At 40.9% G+C, this 19,058-nt stretch overlaps 2 protein-coding genes across 2 annotated transcripts; one reads left to right on the top strand and one right to left on the bottom strand.

Annotated features, from left to right (window-relative positions):
- Positions 1-1,167: 1,167 nt before the first annotated feature.
- Positions 1,168-4,349, bottom strand: LOC112256325 (H/ACA ribonucleoprotein complex subunit 1). The gene is made up of 7 exons (XM_024429493.2): positions 4,224-4,349; positions 3,630-3,828; positions 3,211-3,365; positions 2,968-3,027; positions 2,152-2,272; positions 1,919-2,038; positions 1,168-1,807 (listed from the first exon to the last, which is right to left on the bottom strand). The coding sequence occupies exons 2-7, from the start codon at positions 3,814-3,816 to the stop codon at positions 1,797-1,799; spliced, it is 654 nt and encodes a 217-aa protein (XP_024285261.1). The 5' UTR covers positions 3,817-3,828; positions 4,224-4,349; the 3' UTR covers positions 1,168-1,796.
- Positions 4,350-5,319: 970 nt separating this feature from the next.
- On the top strand, positions 5,320-9,562 carry LOC112256326 (alcohol dehydrogenase class-3-like). Its single transcript, XM_042326293.1, has 7 exons — positions 5,320-6,548; positions 6,688-6,789; positions 6,910-7,067; positions 8,328-8,714; positions 8,808-8,862; positions 9,168-9,343; positions 9,441-9,562. The coding sequence occupies exons 1-7, from the start codon at positions 6,531-6,533 to the stop codon at positions 9,445-9,447; spliced, it is 903 nt and encodes a 300-aa protein (XP_042182227.1). The 5' UTR covers positions 5,320-6,530; the 3' UTR covers positions 9,448-9,562.
- The last annotated feature ends 9,496 nt before the right edge of the window (positions 9,563-19,058 follow it).

Below are 19,058 nucleotides of genomic sequence, written 5' to 3'. Positions count from 1 at the left end.
GCAGCCAGGGGTACTTAATACATTCCTCAAAGAGCAGTTCACAATCTAGTCCAATTGCGGCCACAAATAGACATTGTTACAAATGTACCAAGAAATAATGTGCATTGTTTAAGACACACATATACAAGTCTGTCACAAATGACAGCTCCAATAAGCCCCTTATGGTGAACGAGAGGCTTGTAGAAGCATTACTATTTGGAATTTTCCATTCATCGTTTGCCGGTAGAGGGTCCTGCATGCTCTGGGCATTACTGACTCAAATGAACACAATCAGTTGAACGATTCACTCTTTTGAGTTGAAAAGATCTGAGTCAGTAAAGAGCCAAACTTGCGGGCAGCTTAAGAACTAGTCTAAAGACCAACCAGGAACGCTGTTGGCACACTGAGTACCATGATTTGCAAAAACCTATGAAATCCTCAAAACTACATATGCAGTGAATGGGCATGAAATGTGGGCTAAATACAATTACAGCAAACATCTTATAAAGGGTAATATCAGTCAATTGGTACATTTGTGACAAATTGAGGGGAGGGGGGGGTATGCTTGAAGTAGCAACATTCTGGTTTGAGGCAAGTGGACTAGTTACCGATCTGTGACAAAAAGAAGCACTGGCTTCTCAGAGGACAGTATTCACATATAGGGAGGGGATTTTACTACCCCTTCTTAGAAGCACCCTGCATACAAACTGAACAGGGAAACCAGCCACTGAAGTGAGGCATTAACATATGACACTGCAATGCAATTTCCTTTAAGTGTGTGGAGTAGCTCTTATGTTGACCACATAGCTGTTAAAGCAAGAAGTTTTGCCCAAGATTAGTCACTGTAGCCATTCAGGAGACATTACGGCTGGATATAGGACAGCAATAAGCTGGACCGAAATGAGACCCTGACAAAAGTGTGGTGTGACAACTGAAATGCTCACAGCCATAGAAGCAGCAATATTTATATGCTGCCTTCATCAGAACGATGGGGCATGCCTTTGCAGTGAGAGCTGATGGATCATTTGCTTTGACAGTTGTACTAGCAAGTTGTATTTCCGTACCTGAACAGTTTGGACAAAAGGGTGTTGGAAACAGACACACAATCAGCTTGAATTGAAAGGATGTGCTTCAGGAACACAAAGCTAATGTCGCATTAGTGGAAATAAAGTCACATGTCCAAATAAATTCAAGCGACCTACAAAGCACGGTTTAATCAAAGGCTTTTCTTTACAAAAAGACAGCAATACTCTAATCACATTTGATTATCTTTGGGTAATAACAATATTTTCCACTTATTGTAATGAAAACAAATGAACTCATGTCCATCATATCATCTACAAACAAACATTGGGGTTTCATCAATTTCTGGCATTATCAATATTGAAATGACTGTTGCACTCCACCATGACATTGATAAAACAGTCCAGTGCCCCCAAGGGGCCCATATTTTGGTCTAACTGAAATCTCTGAATCATAGCCAACAGTATAAGAAAAACAATGTGACGTATCCAAAATGTACCCCCCAAAGAACATCCAGTGTGAACAATGTTGAAGAGTTGCAAAAGCAACTGGGCTATTAATGATTGCTGTCATAGGCAATGCTGAGTGCATTCAAAGGTCAGTAAATAAAAGCCAACCATTCACACATTATTCATCAAAGATTGGTGTACAAAAACACAAATTGACAGCTGAGCAGTATAAAATGATGCAACGCCTGTTCTCCATAAGTCAAGTTCAAAAGAGCCAAGCATCGCACCGATGTGCTTCCTGCCGCTATTGACACTTGGCGAGGATCCGACGCAAACAGTTTGTCATCATCTCCCACCTGGATGATAGAGAAAGGCATATCAACACCACAAAAACATGAAATGCAAAGCAGCTTTACAACTTGTCTATTCACGTTCACTTCGATTCCTTTTCTAGGATTTGGACTTACCCCTGAATCCTCGTCCACCGCCACCTCCTCTACCTCTGAATCCCCCTCCTCGACCACCACCAAAACCGCCTCTGCCAAATCCACCACGGTCACCACCGCCCCTGCCACCACGGAATCCACCTGGGAGGGCAAAAATATTTTTGAGGGGTATAAAAATGGACTAACATTACCACCCCCTTTTATTCACAAGAAAAACAGCCATGGGGCCTGAGCTGTTGACATTTTGCTCTTACCTCCACGGGGACCTCCTCTTCCACCTCGACCTCCTCTGCCTCCCCTTGGGGGACCCTTCTCACCCGGGGGCCTGGGAAGGAACCTCTGGAGTGGTAGGAGTTTCATTGGGTCTACATAGAACTGTGGACCAGAATATAATGAGTTACGGAATACACGCCATAGCTATGTTTATGCAATAGATGGATTAGCTGACAGTCACAGAAATGTACACGCTTCCATGGGACAGTCGTCAGCGTTACGCGATTCTGGATGCTAGCAAGAATGACAAGAAACTGCCCTGTGGGGAATCTTAAGTGTTTTGTTTCAGCTTGTTCTTGACACTGTCTTGTTTCGAGTTATTGTAACCATATTTCATGTAAACGCTAATATGGCTTAAATTTTGCTAACTAGCTCAGAAACTACATATTTGAGACATGGGTTCATTGTGCAAATATATTTGTTTTCAATAAACATCGGACGAAATTTGGCTTACATGTTGTCAAAAGTCTAAGCCAACCTCTGTTTCGCCCCATAGTGGCACACGTGTCGGTTGTTGCTAAACAATCAACTCATTGACCAAATTTATGGTCAATCCGAAAGAGGGTCCACGAGAAAATGGAAGTACACGTCAGCTGTGTGGAGGTGCCACGCAGCGCTCAGTGAACCTTCATAAAAAAGGCCTTTACGTACGATTTATAGATGATTGGTTGACGGGCGAGCGGGGGTAGGTTCTGATATCTTGCATTCTCTGTTAACACCATGGACACCAGTTCAACCATGAAAGCACTTTTAACTACCATCAGCTCTGTTACATGTAATACACTGATATTGCTTACCTTCTGTAGTTTCTTGAATGAGGATGCCTTCATATTATCTGAGAGTTTAACAGAGAAATACTGTTTCTTCAGGTTAAGGGGCAAACCAGTGTCACAAATGACATGAAACTCATTGTCAACCAGTAGAAACAGAATTCAAGCATACAAGTTTTACAGTGTTATTAATGAGATCAAGAAAATTAAACATGTTCCCAAACACTTCACAGATGACTTTGGTTAGACAAAGAAAGATTGAAAGGATACAAAGTCACGTAGTTGGCCGAAGATTTCATCCACTTTCCCGATTTGCTCCTTGTTTTCCAAGTACACGGGTGCATTGAAGTAGGGAACTTTGTTCTCCTCAGTTACACACTTGCACACAATTTCATCCTCACAGGGATGCATGAATTCTCCTAATGCTGCAGAGACAAGAGCAAGGACATCTGATCAGTACAGGAAAAAATAAACTGGGAACAGTATGTGAAAGTACAAATGTTACAATGCCAGGCAGACACACACACACACACACACACACACACACACACACACACATATATATATATATATATATATATATATATGTACATGTGGTGTAGTGTAAAATCAATATGCAAAGCATTAACAATTCCTTTTCCATCACTGGAACGCGATATGGGTGCATCACATGGCGGTCTCCATCTTACCAACCACATATTCTGGAGGGCCATAGTCTTGGAAGCCCCCTCGACCTCCTCGTCCACCACCTCGGAAACCGCCGCCGCCACCTCGACCCCCATATCCTCCACCACCACCACCACCACCGTATCCTCCTCCACCACGGTTGAATCCGCCACCACGGCCCCCTCTTCCACCTCCTCCTCGGAAGGACATGTTCTAGTGTACCTGAGAGAGTTTGGAGGACGGGAGATAAGATTAAGTTGCATAGATACAATTCAAAACAATTCAAAGCAATTCACTTTCAAATACTAGACATGGTCTTCAAACATCGTCAGTGACGTTAGTGGATGTTTCCAAATGCTTTGCTGGCTAAATACCACGATAAAACTAGCTAGCTAGCCAACGAACAGTAACATGATTTAACTAATGACGTCAATGCATGATTTCACGTTTGTGAACTATATCAGTACAGCAACTTCCAAGGGATCAATTGAACAAGCTAGCTAGCCAGCTCGACTACTTATTTTCAAAAGACTACAGTATCACGATATGCTTTGCTGAGCACATTTTGGTCGCGTCGTGCAATTTATGAAATACACATATATATTTGATTGACATACCTTTGCACCACAAATAAGCTCAGCTGATGGAGGAGTGAAGTGTACCAGACAAGTTCTACGCGACGAAAACACATGTGCTTTCAGGTGGTGCCGTAAAGTGAGAACCATAGAGATTGATAGAAGTCTCTTCAGGGATATTTAAATAATAAAGGCCGAGGAGGTGTGGTATATGGCCAAAATACCACGGCTAAGGGCTGTTATTCGCACGACCCAACGTGGAGTTGCTGGATACAGCCCCTTGGCCGTGATATGTTGGCCATATACCACAACCACCCCAAGGTGTCTTATTGCTATTATAAACTGGTTACCAACATAATTAGAACAGTAAACAAGTAATGTTGCATACTACCTGTGGAATATAGTCTAATAGACCACCGCTTTCAACCAATCAGCACCCAGGACTCCAACTACCTGGTTAAAAAAAAAAACATTTTAGCATGGGCATTGCCATTGAGGGCTTCCACAATGTTAAAGTGGGTGGGGATTCCTATGAGTTGAGACCAATCAGCCAATGAAGAAGAAAATTGACTACTTTAAAATTGAGATAGCCTCAAGGTTGCTGAATCGAATCCACGAGCTGAGAAGGTAAAAATCTGTCTTTCTGCCCCTGAGAAAAGGCAGTTAACCCACTGTTCCCCGGGCGCCAAAGATGTGGCTGTCGATTAAGGCAGCCCCAGCACCTCTCTGATTCAGAGGGGCTGGGTTAAATGTGGAAGTCACATTTCAGTTGAAGGCATTCAGTTGTACAACTGACTAGGTATCCCCCTATCCCTTTCCCAGTAATGTCACAGACGCTATAATGGCACAGATACAAAGATGAGTTGTCTATCTATCTCTATGGTGAGAACTGAAGAGAAGTCCGGATTGTCGTAAAACTCAGACTGTCGTTCATTCACGACATCCTGTGAACACTAGGGGGAGATCTCAATTGCATTACCGCGCGTCCTTTCCTCGTGTCTTTCTCAAAATTCATTGGAGGAGAAGGTTAGTGGGGCGGGACCTCTGACTTTCTCATCCAATGGGGTTTTAGAAGGAGGCGCGCAGAGAAGAAAGAGGGCGCGAGGAATGAACAATTGAGATTATCCCCTACCTGAGAACCCCACACACACAATCGCTTTGACAACGCTGGAAGGTCTGGACCTGGATTTGCTACCAAGTCAACAGTAATACTTTTGAGAGCAGGGCACATGTTTTCTTTACATATTCTTTAGAGAAGGCTAATTTAATTAAGGCTGTATAAGAATAATGTTTTTTTTTAAGTACTAATTTGTTTAAAATTGCAATTGTGTGCCCCCTTTGCATTACGTAGCTTTGGTCCAGGGCGTTACCTGAGACCAATGATATGTATTGTAGCGACCCGCACAGACAGCGGTGTGTTATGTGTTAGGCTATTAGTGGGTTGTGTTGTACTTACCAGTGTTCGCGGGGTTCATCATGCCAATCAACCTGCTATCTGCCAATCACGGGAATGCCTGGAATGTTCTAATGCTGGGCATCCTGGTGGTTGGCTGACTGGCATGGAGGGGAGTTGGGCAGGGGGAGGGAGCATTGGAAGTTAAGACCAGGTTTAGCCATTGTTCTTTCTCTTATGTCTGGACTTCACAAGAGAAGGTCACGGTTGGCTTGTGGGGTACCTTTCATTTATTTGGGGTAGGCTACGGCCAAACAGTGGCCTGTGTAAAGTTGAGTTAATAAACCGTCAATTTCGTAAAACTCAAACCTCTGTCTGGACAATTGTTCCTTTATGATCTAGTCAGGTCATTACAGTATTAACCCTAGATAACTGAACTGACAGTGGCGCTGTTTTGAAGCCACCATGCAGCCATTTTATTCCTCCTCTGTCGTAAAAAAAGAAGAAGAATATTTTTGAAGCTATAGAAATGCATTTTTTTTTATTTTTGACAAGTATATTCCATTACAGACACCTTAAAGCTGGAATCCTTCACGGTGAAACTGCCACATCCGTTTGCAATATTGCAACAGCAAAGATGTACACTGCAAACAACTAACATATGAATTCCATTCATTCCTATGGAAGGACTGCTCCTTCTGGGGAGGGCCAATATTGCACTCCTCTCATTGGCCATTACATAGCATCAGAAATCCAGGGTTTATACACATCATTGACTGCAACTTGAGCTTCGAGCCACACATAACAACCTGGACTAGAGCTAGCGTAACTGAAACCTGTGTAAAGTGTAAATGTTTGACAGAAGTGCAACTGTCATACCTATACATATTTACATTTATCAGCCTACTTGTTGATGTGCTTTATTTCCCCTAGACTCACAACTGGAAGAAGTTATAATGAACACCGAGAGCCAGGTAAGCAATGACTTGTCTGTCTTGTTGTAAGCCCAAGCAGTAGCCGTCTGTGTAATAAGGCACCCATTGTTTTTTTGTTTTTTTTATCTGAGGAAATCTCTTTATAATGCATGTATTGAATCTATTACTATTACCCCAGGTGATCAAGTGCAAGCCAGCAGTAGCGTGGGAGCATGGCAAACCCCTGTCTATTGAGAGGGTGGAGGTTGCCCCACCTAGGGCTCACAAAGTGCGCATAAAGGTAACCACAACTTTCCACTAAGATAAACATTTCACAGACCAATGTTTATGTAAAGCCTAGTGCTCACAGGGATATTGACCTAAAGAATAAACTGTGGGCTGTTTCTGTTAATGATTGCAGCAAGTGGAATGTGCCACACTGACTAGGGGTACCTCTATGAGACTGGTGTATGCATGCATCCCACTGGTTCTGGGCCACAAGGGGTCAGGCGTGGTGGAAGGTGCCAGCCCTGGAGTCTCCAAATTCTCACCAGGTAAACCAGTAAGAATCATGTTTTTGTAACTAAAAATGTAGCAGTGTTGTTATTCTTCTACCATTGATCTGTTCTAGGCTATTTTGAGACCTTGAGGCTAGAATCCGTAGTTGCTACATCCCTGTTTTGACTTAAATGAATTACATACACATTGATTCTTAAAGAATATAATTTATAAGTTCCTCATGAGCTTAGTTCAATTGTTGTTCCCCTTCAGAACCCAAAATATAAGCTTGTTTTACTCCAATAAGGTGAATGTAAACAAACACTGTATAACATGGTTAAATCTATACATTTGATATTATGGATGGTCAGTCCTTGCATCCTTTCCTGTGGCGGTCCTTGTGAGAGACAGTTTCATCATAGTACTTAATGGGTTTTGTGACTGACTACACTTGTCGAAACTTTGAAAGTTCTGGAAATGTTCCGCATTGACTGACCTTCATGTCTTAAATTAATGATGGACTGTCGTTTCTCTTGATTATTTGAACTGCTCTTGCCATAATGTGGACTTTGTCTTTTACCAAATAGTGCTATCTTCTGTGTACCACCCCCACCTTGTCACAACACAACTGATGGGCTCAAACGCATTGAGAAGGAAATAAATTCCACAAATGAACTTTTAACAACGCACACCTGTTAATTGAAATGCATTCCAGGTGACGACCTTGAGAGAATGCCAAGAGTGTGCAAAGCTGTCATTTCTTAAACAATGTTTAAAAAATATTAATTTAGTATTTTTATTGTTATTTATTCATATATATATATATATATACATATTTGTTCACTTGCCTATTTAAATAAAGCATTATAATAAACGTTATTATATTATAATGCTTTATTTAAATAGGCAAGTCAGTTAAGAGCAAATTCTTATGTACAATGACAGCCTACACCAGCCAAACCCAGACAACGCTGGGCCAATTGCGCACTGCCCTATGGGAATCCCAATCATGACCAGTTGTGATACTGCCTGGATTTGAACCAGGGACTGTAGTGACGCCTCTAGCACTAAGATGCAGTGTCTTAGACCGCTGCGCCACTTGGGAGCCCAAGGCAAAGGGTGGCTACTTTGAAGAATATAAAATATTGATTTTTTTGGTTACTATATGATTCCATTTGTTATTTCATAGTTTTGATGTCTTCACTATTATTCTACAATGTATTTTTTTTGGGTAAAAATAAAGAAAAACCCTTGAATGAGTAGGTGTGTCCAAACCTTTGACTGGTACTGTATGTACTTTCAGTGCTGTTTCGTGCTAAGTGCAGTCTTGTGTCTCAACAGGCTTAAATGTGATGTCAAGACAATTATAGGATTCCATAACCCTCTTCGTGTTGAGCCTGGCTCCACATGTGTAGTGCTCGGGTTGGGGGCTGTGGGCCTAGCTACAGTCATGGGCTGCAAAGTTGCCGGGGCTGCCAGAATCATCGCAGTGGATATCAATCCGGGCAAGTTTGACAAGGCTGAGGCGTTTTGGGCCACTGAGTTTGTGAACCCCAAGGACCACAGCAAGCCCACCCAGGAGGTGCTTGTGGAGATGACCGGCAAAGGGGTGGACTTCGACTTCTTTCTTTTTTTATCCTTTCAAATGGTAAAATTCAAAGCAATTGGGCTACAGGTAAGACGGTTTGTGTGGTCACTCACCTCCGTTGTGGGTATTGGCCCGCTATAGTCTGGTGGTGTCAGTACAAAAATGGCCAGAATAACATAGCTAAGGGACAAACCGTCTCAGTTCTGGAATGTCTTCCTTTTTCTTCCTGAGAGCTGCCTGGAGAGGTGTAAGGATCCCTGGGGTGTCTGTGTCGTAGGATGGACAGAGGTAGGGTAGATATCTCTAGTCCCTGAAGACCTCTTGGTGGTCTTGGAAGTGGACATACTTTGGAAGTGAGTTGACAATATGAGACATATTAAAGCCAGACTAAGTGCAGCTGATCTAAACATTGTTTGTACCATAACAGTGAAAAGTGAATTATCATAAGCTAACAATAACAATCTTGACTGTGCATGTCATCTGTAATGTCATGTTATAATGCTGTTTTATACCCCCTATGATGAAGGGTTCAGGTGTAGTGTTACAAATGCACTTCATATGTCTATATGAAATATATGACCAAACAATGAACAAATACACATGCACATGGTGTCATTTCCAACAGGGTGGAAGCGTTTGGAGAGTGTCCCCAAACTCGTTGGGGAGTACATGAACAAGAAACTTACCGTAAGCTGGATGTGTTTGTGACCCACACTCTGACCCTGGATCAGATCAATGAGGCTTTGGACCTCCTGAACGGTGGGAAGAGGTGAGAGCTCTCAGTGTGTGTGTGTGGAAACTAGACAGCTGAGTTATGTCCAATATAGTGCCGTGAAAGACCTAAAGCCAATGAGATGTTCTGGCAGGACCTGAAGTGAGCAGTTTATGCTCGAAAACCCACAACTGTCGCTGAAGCAGTGCTGCATGGAAGAGTGGGCTGAAATTCCTCCACAGCGATGTGAGAGACTGATCAACAACTACAGGAAGCGTTTGGTTGCAGTCATTGCAGCTAAAGGTGGCAAAACCAGTTACTGAGTATAAGGGGGCAATTACTTTTTCACACAGGAGCATTGGGTGTTGCATAACTTTGTTTATTAAATAAATTAATGAAGTATCAATCTCTTTATTATTTGTTCACTCAGGTTCCCTTGACCTAATATTAGGTTTTGGTTGAAGATCTGATAACATTCAGTGTCCAAAATATGCAAAAATAGAGAATCAGAAAGGGGGCAAATAATTTTTCACAGCACTACTTAACATTGGATAATTACATCACAGCTTTAGAGTTGGAGTTGTAGAGTAGGATTACATACAAATAGTTCAAGCTCATATGATGTCTGTGTCGTTGTCCCTTAATTGTTAGCTAAAGTATGTGATAGTTTGGAAGTGTCTCAAATAAATGCTCTTTAGCTCACCTATGGGTTTTTGATCTTTCTCCCATCCCCCTCTAGCATTCAAACTATTATCAATATGTGATACTGACTGGCCTGAACCAGCTGGATGAAGATTAAGTTTATAGGTCGATTATTATCCTCCTGACCATGGACTTCAGATAAGCCATACACTTGTTCAGCGAAATACCTTATAAACTATCTTCTACTTCTTTCCTAGGTTACTACTTGACTAAAGATTTTAATTACCTCTGCAAAGTGCACTCAAATTTAGGAAATGCCCAATACCAACCTCATTTTATTTCTGTAATTTCACTGTAATAGGATATTTTCTATGCACAGCAGATGTTTATGTTGCCCTGCATTGAATACATCTACCAGTAGATGGCAGACACACCCCACAGAAAGCCTCTGACACCATCCTCATGCACAGAATGAATCAAATACTGAGGGATATAGTAGACCCGACTGCTTAAGCCTCAGTGTTGAGATGTGCAGTATTGTCACTGGTAGGGACTTCATTAATTGTGACAATCAATGTTTTTAATTTGTCGTGGAAAGTATGAGCTATTAATTGAGACAAAAGCTATTAACTTAACACAATCAAATGCTTTCAATATTTCCCCCTATGTAACACTTTAATAGAGCTTGCTAGCATGTAATGCTATGCTTGTTTGATGGGAGATACAAGACACATTTCCCCGAGGGTATTCAATGTGAAAGAAACTAAAGTATTACATACATTTGCACTGAGGAGAAGGCAGAAGAATCAGCAGGAATGTTTCGTGATAGAGAGACAAATGGCACAGTGTCATGAGCGTTTGAGAAATATACTCTTCATGTAGCTGGGGTGTAGTTTTGACTTTGGTAATATTATATATTGATTTAATATAGAGCGCTCTGGCGGGCTAAAATAACAGTCCCAGCCTGTCAGGGCCCTAGACAAAAGGTTGCTTGGGGAATGCCTCCCAATGATGAACTGAAATAGCTGTCTCGGAATTTGCTTTATTGAGGTTCCATTCAGATCAAATGAATAGCCTTGGCAGTTTCCCTGATTTTCCATCTTTATTTAAAATGGAAAATGAACCGATACCTCCCGTCTCTGTGTTCGGCTCCGGGTTCTGTGTGTAATCAATCAGAGATCCAAAGCTTACATTTTTTCCTCTCCCCGTCAAAGAAAGTTTGCAAAAAAGGGAAGAAAGGAGAGAGAATGGGGGTATGGGTACGAGAGAGAGAGAGAGAGAGAGAGAGATCAAAAGGCGAGAGAAGAAAGGAGGAGACAAGTTTTGACAGGTGCTTATGTGACTTGGCACTCTTATCAATAAATGTTGAACAAGCCCACCCTTCTAGATGTATAAGGCTTGCTTTGGGGACAAGTGTCCATGTGTCTGTCTAATCTGTGGGAAAATATCCATGTTGCAGTCTCTTTTCTTTTTTTGAGAGTGTGTTTGAATTTGTCAATCTTTTAGGTTGTCACGGTGCTAGGACACTAATACACCAAGGAACTACAGTTTGAATTACATACTACCTCACTACATGTTTGAGAGACTTGGGCCATATCTTGTTCCCTGTTTCATCATGTATCTCGCTGTGTCTCACTGATCTTCTTCAATCCGTCCATGTTTTTATGTTATGGTGAATTCTGAGATATCTCTGTTTTGTTTCACTATGAGAATGCATCACTCTCAGTTTTATTGCAATACAAATCATGCCAAATGTCTACTTTTTTCACTAATATCAAAACATTCAATTGTAATAAAATTATTAGCGAACCAGTATACAATGTCTGCCGGTCTGTGATGTAAATCCATGTCATTAGTATAGTAGAACATTTATTAAAAGTTGTAAAATATATTTCAATAATATTAAAAACAACAAACAATTTTTCTTGTGAGAAGTAGTCATAGGTCTAAAGCCGAAAAAGAAAGGAAGTTCATGAGCACCAAAATGTAAATATGTATATATACAGCACCAGTCCAAAGTTTGGACACCTACTCATTCCAGGGTTTTAATTTTGACTATTTTCCACATTGTAGAATAATGGAGAAGACATCGAAACTATGAAACAGCACATAGAATCATGTAGTAACCAAAACAGTGTTAAACAAATCAAAATACATTTTATATTTGAGATTCTTAAAAGTAGCCACCCTTTGCGCTGATGACAGCTTTGCGCACTCTTGGCATTCTCTCAACCAGCTTCATGATGAAAGCTTCTTTTCCAACAGTCTTTAAGGAGTTCTCACATAGGTTGAGCACTTGTTGGCTGCTTTTCCTTCATTCGGCGTTCCAACTCATCCCAAACCATCTCAATTGGGTTGAGGCCAGGTGATTGTGGAGGCCAGGTCATCTGATGCAGCACTCCATCACTCTCCTTCTTGGTCAAGTAGCCCCTACACAGCCTGGAGGTGTGTTGGGTCATTGTCCTTTTGTTAAAACAAATGATTGTCCCACTAAGCACAAACCAGATTTTATTTTATTTATTTTATTTTACCTTTATTTAACCAGGCAAGTCAGTTAAGAACAAATTCTTATTTTCAATGACGGCCTGGGAACAGTGGGTTAACTGCCTGTTCAGGGGCAGAACGACAGATTTGTACCTTGTCAGCTCGGGGGTTTGAACTTGCAACCTTCCGGTTGCTACTCTAACCACTAGGCTACCCTGCCGCCCGGTGGGATGGTGTATCGCTGCAAAATGCTGTGGTAGCCATGCTGGTTAAGTGTGCCTTGAATTCTAAATAAATCACAGACAGTGTCACCAGCAAAGTACCCCCACACCATCACACCCCCTCCTCCATTCTTCACGGTGGGAACCACACATGAAGAGATCATCATGGGAACCAAAAATCTCAATTTGTACTAATCAGACCAAGAGACATATTTCCACCGGTCTAATGTCAATTGCTCGTGTTTCTTGGCCCAAGCAAGACTCTTCTTCTTATTGGTGTCCTTTAGTAGTGGTTTCTTTGCAGGAATTCGACCATGAAGGCCTGATTTACGCAGTCTCATCTGAACAATTGATGTTGAGATGTGTCTGTTGAACTCTGTGAAACATTTATTTGGGCTGAAATCTGAAGTGTAGTTACCTCGAACGAACTTAACTTATAAGAGCCAGTTTCATCATAGCGCTTGATGGTTTTTGCGACTGACTGCACTTGAAGAAACTTTGAAAGTTCTTGAAATTTTCCACATTGACTGACCTTCATGTCTTAAAAGTAATGATGGACTGTCATTTCTCTTTGCTTATTTGAGCTCTTCTTGACATAATGTGGACTTTGTCTTTTACCAAATAGGTCAATCTTCTGTGTACCACCCCCACCTTGTCACAACACAACTGATTGGCTCAAACGCATTGAGAAGGAAAGAAATTCCACAAATTAACTTTTAACAATGCACACCTGTTAATTGAAATGCAGTCCAGGTGGCTACCTCAGGAAGCTGGTTGAGATAATGCCAAGAGTGTGCAAAGCTGTCATCAAGGCAAAGCGTGGCTATTTGAAGAATCTCAAATAAAAAATATATTTAGCTTTGTTTAGCACTTTTCTTGGTTACTATGTTATTCCATATGAATTATTTCATAGATTTGATGTATTCACAATTATTCTACAATGTAGAAAATAGTAAAAATAAAGAAAAACTCTTGAATGACTAGGTGTGTCCAAACTTTTGACTTGTACTGTATATGTATGTGTATGATATGTGTATCTATATATATATATATATATATAGATATATAGATAGATAGATACACATATCATACACATACATATACAGTACAAGTCAAAAGTTTGGACACACCTAGTCATTCAAGAGTTTTTCTTTATTTTATATATATATACACATATATACACCGGTATACATAATTTTAATAGCAGGAAACTGTAAAGTCCATTTGAATGCTAAGCAACCTGCCTACACATAGTTTGAAAGATACAATACCAACACAGCTACTGTAGTAGGTCAAAGCTGTGTGTTGGAAAACCTTAATAGAGCATGGGAGGAATCGGCATTGTGGTTCTCGTGAATTTCCTTTCTTTTTCTTGCTTCAGACCAATGCCTACTTCTCACTTAAAACGGATACGTTTTTATTTTCCATGTTTTTTACACCGGAAGGTGATTATGCAAAATGATTGTACAACATTATAATACAGCATAACACAGCAATAAAATAAATAATGTAGTCGTTAGTATTTAATATTAACAACTGATTTTCCAGAGGGGAGCGAAAAACCAAAAACCCATTTAAGCCAATTTGAAGTTAACTAACATTTTTTTCTCCCTGATCTCTCTTAAGACAATCAATTGAGCAAGCTCCCGGAAAATACACAAATGATCAACATGTACCCATTAGCATGAACATGTACCTTAAAGTTTACTGAAAAAAGGCCTAGTACGACATTGTCTGTCAACAAAAGTGAGTTATTACTAAATATGAAGTGGCACAACCAAATTCATCAGATATAGCAAACTTGGTAAATACAATTCAGGGATGGCCATAATTGCTCTTGACAATCTACAGGTTTATGCAGGCTTTTCTACCACACCTGATTCTACTATTCATGGTGAACAGCTGAGTAGCAGAACCAGGTGTGGTAGCACTGGGCTTGAATAAATAAAAACATGCATAACCCTGTGGCTCGTCAAGAGCAATTTTGGTAACTCCTGAAACAAACACTGCTGAGAAACACCAGTAAAATATAACATTAGACAAGTAAAAAACACTCGTAAGAAAAATTATATACACATTTACTAATCTGACATTGGATATGTGCTCCAAATCCTTTAGCTACAAATGTTCTTAGTAATTCTGCACACAGCTGTCCAACTCCAGTAAAAAAGCATAGATTCCCACATTTATAAATGGCTGTATAAATATGAAAACAGATGGGAGTACTCACAGATTTAGAACAGAACATAAATGTTTTATTGGTAGTGTGCAAAGTACCATGTGTCGGCTTTGAATTGGCATACACCGTAAGTCGTTTGTCAGCTCCACATGGGGCAGCTTGCATTTCTCTGTGACAGGATGCATGCCCACAATCCGCCACTCTGCCATAAAGTCCTGGGCAGTACCGTAGGGATGGCGTGCATCTCACAGATGAGGGCAACGATCTCTTCCTTGAGAGTCTGAGAAATGGTCTCACCTCCTTGATGGTGTGATGGAAGGGGGCTGTCAAAACTATAAACAAAATAATTGACAAAATGCATCCTCCAGGAAGCAAACCCACCATCTTCAGATCAAAAGGCTGTGACTCTAAACATGACATGACGAACCCTGTTCTTAAAACATTGATTTCAACAGACAATTGAAATGGGCAGTCTAGAAGCGTTTGTTCCAAAATAACTTTGTTCAGTCACTCAGTACTGATTGAACATTTATTATTCTTGCTTGGTTCAAATACAATAGTCTAAAACAGTTGATTTTATGAACACAGACTTTTTTAATCACGTAGCCAACCAGGTTAGCAATCATGTAATTTTCTTTGGACTGTGCACAGCATGGCACACAATTTAGCATGGTCAGAAATGCTCCAAAAAGGTAGCACACCGTTGGTTCTTAATGGACAGAAATGAGCATGTGAGAGAGATAAATTATACAGTCGTGGCCAAAGGTTTTGAGAATGACACAAATATTAATTTTCACAAAGTCTGCTGCCTCAGTTTGTATGATGGCAATTTGCATATACTCCAGAATGTTATGAAGAGTGATCAGATGAATTTCAATTAATTACAAAGTCCCTCTTTGCCATTCAAAAGAACTGAATCCCCCAAAAAACATTTCCACTGCATTTCAGCCCTGCCACAAAAGGACCAGCTCACATCATGTCAGTGATTCTCTCGTTAACACAGGTGTGAGTGTTGACGAGGACAAGGCTGGAGAGCACTCTGTCATGCTGTTTGAGTTTGAATAACAGACTGGAAGCTTCAAAAGGAGGGTGGTGCTTGGTATCATTGTTCTCCCTCTGTCAATCATGGTTAGCTGCAAGGAAACACGTGCCGTCATCATTGATTTGCACAAAAAGGGCTTCACAGGCAAGGATATTGCTGCCAGTGAGATTGCAACTAAATCAACCATCTATCGGATCATCAAGAACTTCAAGGAGGGCGGTTCAATTGTTGTGAAGAAGGCTTCAGGGCACCCAAGAAAGTCCAGCAAGCGCCAGGACGTCTCCTAAAGTTGATTCTGCTGCGGGATCGGGGCACCACCAGTACAGAGCTTGCTCATGAATGGCAGCAGGCAGGTGTGAGTGCATCTGCATCTGACTTTTGGAGGATGGCCTGATGTCAAGAAGGGCAGCAAAGAAGCCACTTCTCTCCAGAAAAAAACATCAGGGATAGACTGATATTCTGCAAAAGGTACAGGGATTGGACTGCTGAGGACTGGGGTAAAGTCATTTTCTCTGATGAATCCCCTTTCCGATTGTTTGGGGCATCCGGAAAAAAGCTTGTCCAGAGAATACAAGGTGAGCGCTACCATCAGTCCTGTGTCATTCCAACAGTAAAGCATCCTGAGACCATTCATGTCTGGGGTTGCTTCTCAGCAAGGGAGTGGGCTCACTCCCAATTTTGCCTAAGAACACAGCCATGAATAAAGAATGGTACCAACACATCCTCTGAGAGCAACTTCTCCCAACCATCCAGGAACAGTTTGGTGACGAACAATGCCTTTTCCAGCATGATGTAGCACCTTGCCATATGGCAAAACTGATAACTAAGTGGCTCGTGGAACAAAACATCGATATTTTGGGTCCATGGCCAGGAAACTCCCCAGACCTTAATCCCATTGAGAACTTGTGATCAATCCTCAAGAGGCAGGTGGACAAACAAAAACCCACAAATTCTGACAAACTCCAAGCATTGATTATGCAAGAATAGGCTGCCATCAGTCAAGATGTGGCCCAGAAGTTAATTGACAGCATGCCAGGGCAGATTGCAGAGGTCTTGAAAAAGAAGGGTCAACACTGCAAATATTGACTCTTTGCATCAACTTCATATAATTGTCAATAAAAGTCTTTGACTCTTATGGAATGCTTGTAATTATACTTCAGTATTCCATAGTAACATCTGACAAAAATATCTAAAGACACTGAAGCAGCAAACTTTGTGGAAATTAATATTTGTGTCATTCTCAAAACTTTTGGCCACGACTGTACATTTAATCAAAACTGCCCCTACAAACTATTTCAGTCCAAATTGTGGCAAGTCTAATGGTCACTGTATGGAAGCTGTAGTCTCGTTCTTATCCGACGCCTAGATATTGAGCTAGTTCTGAGCAAGAAACACTGTGACAATGCTAATGCTAACAGCCCTGTTAAAAATCTGGTATGTGGTTCTTGGTAACGAATGGGTGGCTCATGACAAGTGGTCGGGAGTGTCTTGTCTTGTGTACCTCAAATCAAGTTGATCTGTACATTTTCAGATTGGTGACATATTGGCTTAGATATGATGGTAGGGAGATTTGAATTTAACATTGAGCTTCAATCAATGCCTGTATATTGTGGGGGCTATTGCCCCTACATTAATTTCCACATGAGATTTATACTATTAAGAAAGGTACCATTTGGACTCAAGTCAGCTTTTTTTATGATCTTTTCTGTTTCCCCAGCAAATATCAAGCTTTTACCCTGCGGCCAAGGTGTTGTCAGTGTTTGCATTCCGACAGACATGAGAGACTCATAAAGAAAATTGACAAACAACAGAAATGCCAGCGTGGGTAAATACTGGTGAACAAACAGAGCCTCGTAGGAAAAAATGTCAAAGGGCTGTCTTGTCTTCCACAATATTTAGATTGGGATCAAGAGATTTCCTCCTTAATTATTAAATTATTGTATATATGACACAGACAGATGGTAGCACAAACAAAGCATGTTCTAAAACGAAAACATGAGGTAAAAAATAAAAGCACTCAATGATTTTGAGTAGAAATGTGAATTGACGATTGAGCACTGTGCGGTTATCGCCTTCTCATTGTGGGTTAGTCAGTGCATGAGACTTTGATGATAGCAGAAGATCTCACTGATTGTGTGTGTGAAACTCCTTAGGACCCATTTACTATGCTATTCTACCTTCATAACTCCTGCTCTTTTAAAGACGAGACATGGGCAATTTGATGCCACATTCTATAGAAACTGTGTCTTTATAATTAATGGGTAAATTATGACTGATCAGACAGTGGTAATTGTAAAGCTGGCACTGAAGCATGGCAATGAATTCAAGAGCATCCGTTGCATAGCATAACCGAGAGGAATTATTGTAGGCAGCTAGTTGTGGTTCACAAGTTGACACAACTTCACGACATCTCTGGTGATGAATGTATTTGTCTATTTTCTACTATTATATAAGTTGGAGGTAAAGTCAGTCATTCACACGGTTGTGACCGTATGTTATAAACAAAATTTCCATGCAAATTCAGACATGGGTACAAAAGAAAATGTATTGTTCAGTCCTCAAGTTGGATTTGATTAGAAATCCACAGTGGTAAAAAAAAAAAAGAACCCATTTTGTGTTGAGGTGATGGCCCGTTTGCCATGCCCATTTGCTAAGCTTTAAGTGGGTTGAATTTGCTTAAAACCAACAAAATAAACTAACAAATGTGCCATCTTTAATGAACACGGCGAAGAGCATACTTACTGAGCTCCCACGTTGTCGTCATAAAGGAGGAAATACAGTATGTGCGTTTGTGAGAGTCCCTTAAAGACAGAGAGAGGAAAGTGAGAGAGAGATATTGGGATGGATACAAAGCGCCGACTGCCATGGAAGGACGCGCCGCTTAAGTCACTAAAGACTAGCAGTGGAGGCCCCTGTTTTATCAGCAAATCCTTGCCATTATACTGCTAATGCCAGGCATAGCCTGTGACATCCCCAGCCTTGCTCTGACACCGCTAAAAGGCTTTAGCTTCTGTGTCACTGGCACACTCTGAATCAGTGGAGGAAACCCCAGGCCCGAGGATAGGAATATAATTATAGAATATAATCTTGGATTCTAGAATATACTTATAATTACAGTATATGGACCCAAGCCTCTCTCTGTAATGAGAGGCCAAGCAGTTGGATTGTTTTGAAGATGTGGACATTGGACAAGTATATATTTTT

This window comes from Oncorhynchus tshawytscha, linkage group LG08, assembly GCF_018296145.1.
Source record: "Oncorhynchus tshawytscha isolate Ot180627B linkage group LG08, Otsh_v2.0, whole genome shotgun sequence".
In the NCBI taxonomy this organism is placed as follows: domain Eukaryota; kingdom Metazoa; phylum Chordata; class Actinopteri; order Salmoniformes; family Salmonidae; genus Oncorhynchus; species Oncorhynchus tshawytscha.
The sequence above is the reverse complement of the archived record's forward strand: the minus strand, read 5'-3'. Positions and strand labels throughout refer to the sequence as shown.

Coding starts and splice junctions, on each gene's coding strand:
- LOC112256325 (XM_024429493.2), bottom strand. CDS start 3,816: ATGTCCTTCCGAGGAGGAGGTGGAAGAGGGGGCCGTGGTGGCGGATTC. Junction 3,366..3,629: donor CCCTCCAGAATATGTGGTTG/GTAAGATGGAGA, acceptor TTGTCTCTGCAG/CATTAGGAGAATTCATGCAT. Junction 2,039..2,151: donor AAGAGGAGGTCCCCGTGGAG/GTAAGAGCAAAA, acceptor TTGCCCTCCCAG/GTGGATTCCGTGGTGGCAGG.
- LOC112256326 (XM_042326293.1), top strand. Junction 6,790..6,909: donor CTCACAAAGTGCGCATAAAG/GTAACCACAACT, acceptor TAATGATTGCAG/CAAGTGGAATGTGCCACACT. Junction 8,863..9,167: donor GTGTCGTAGGATGGACAGAG/GTAGGGTAGATA, acceptor AAACAATGAACA/AATACACATGCACATGGTGT.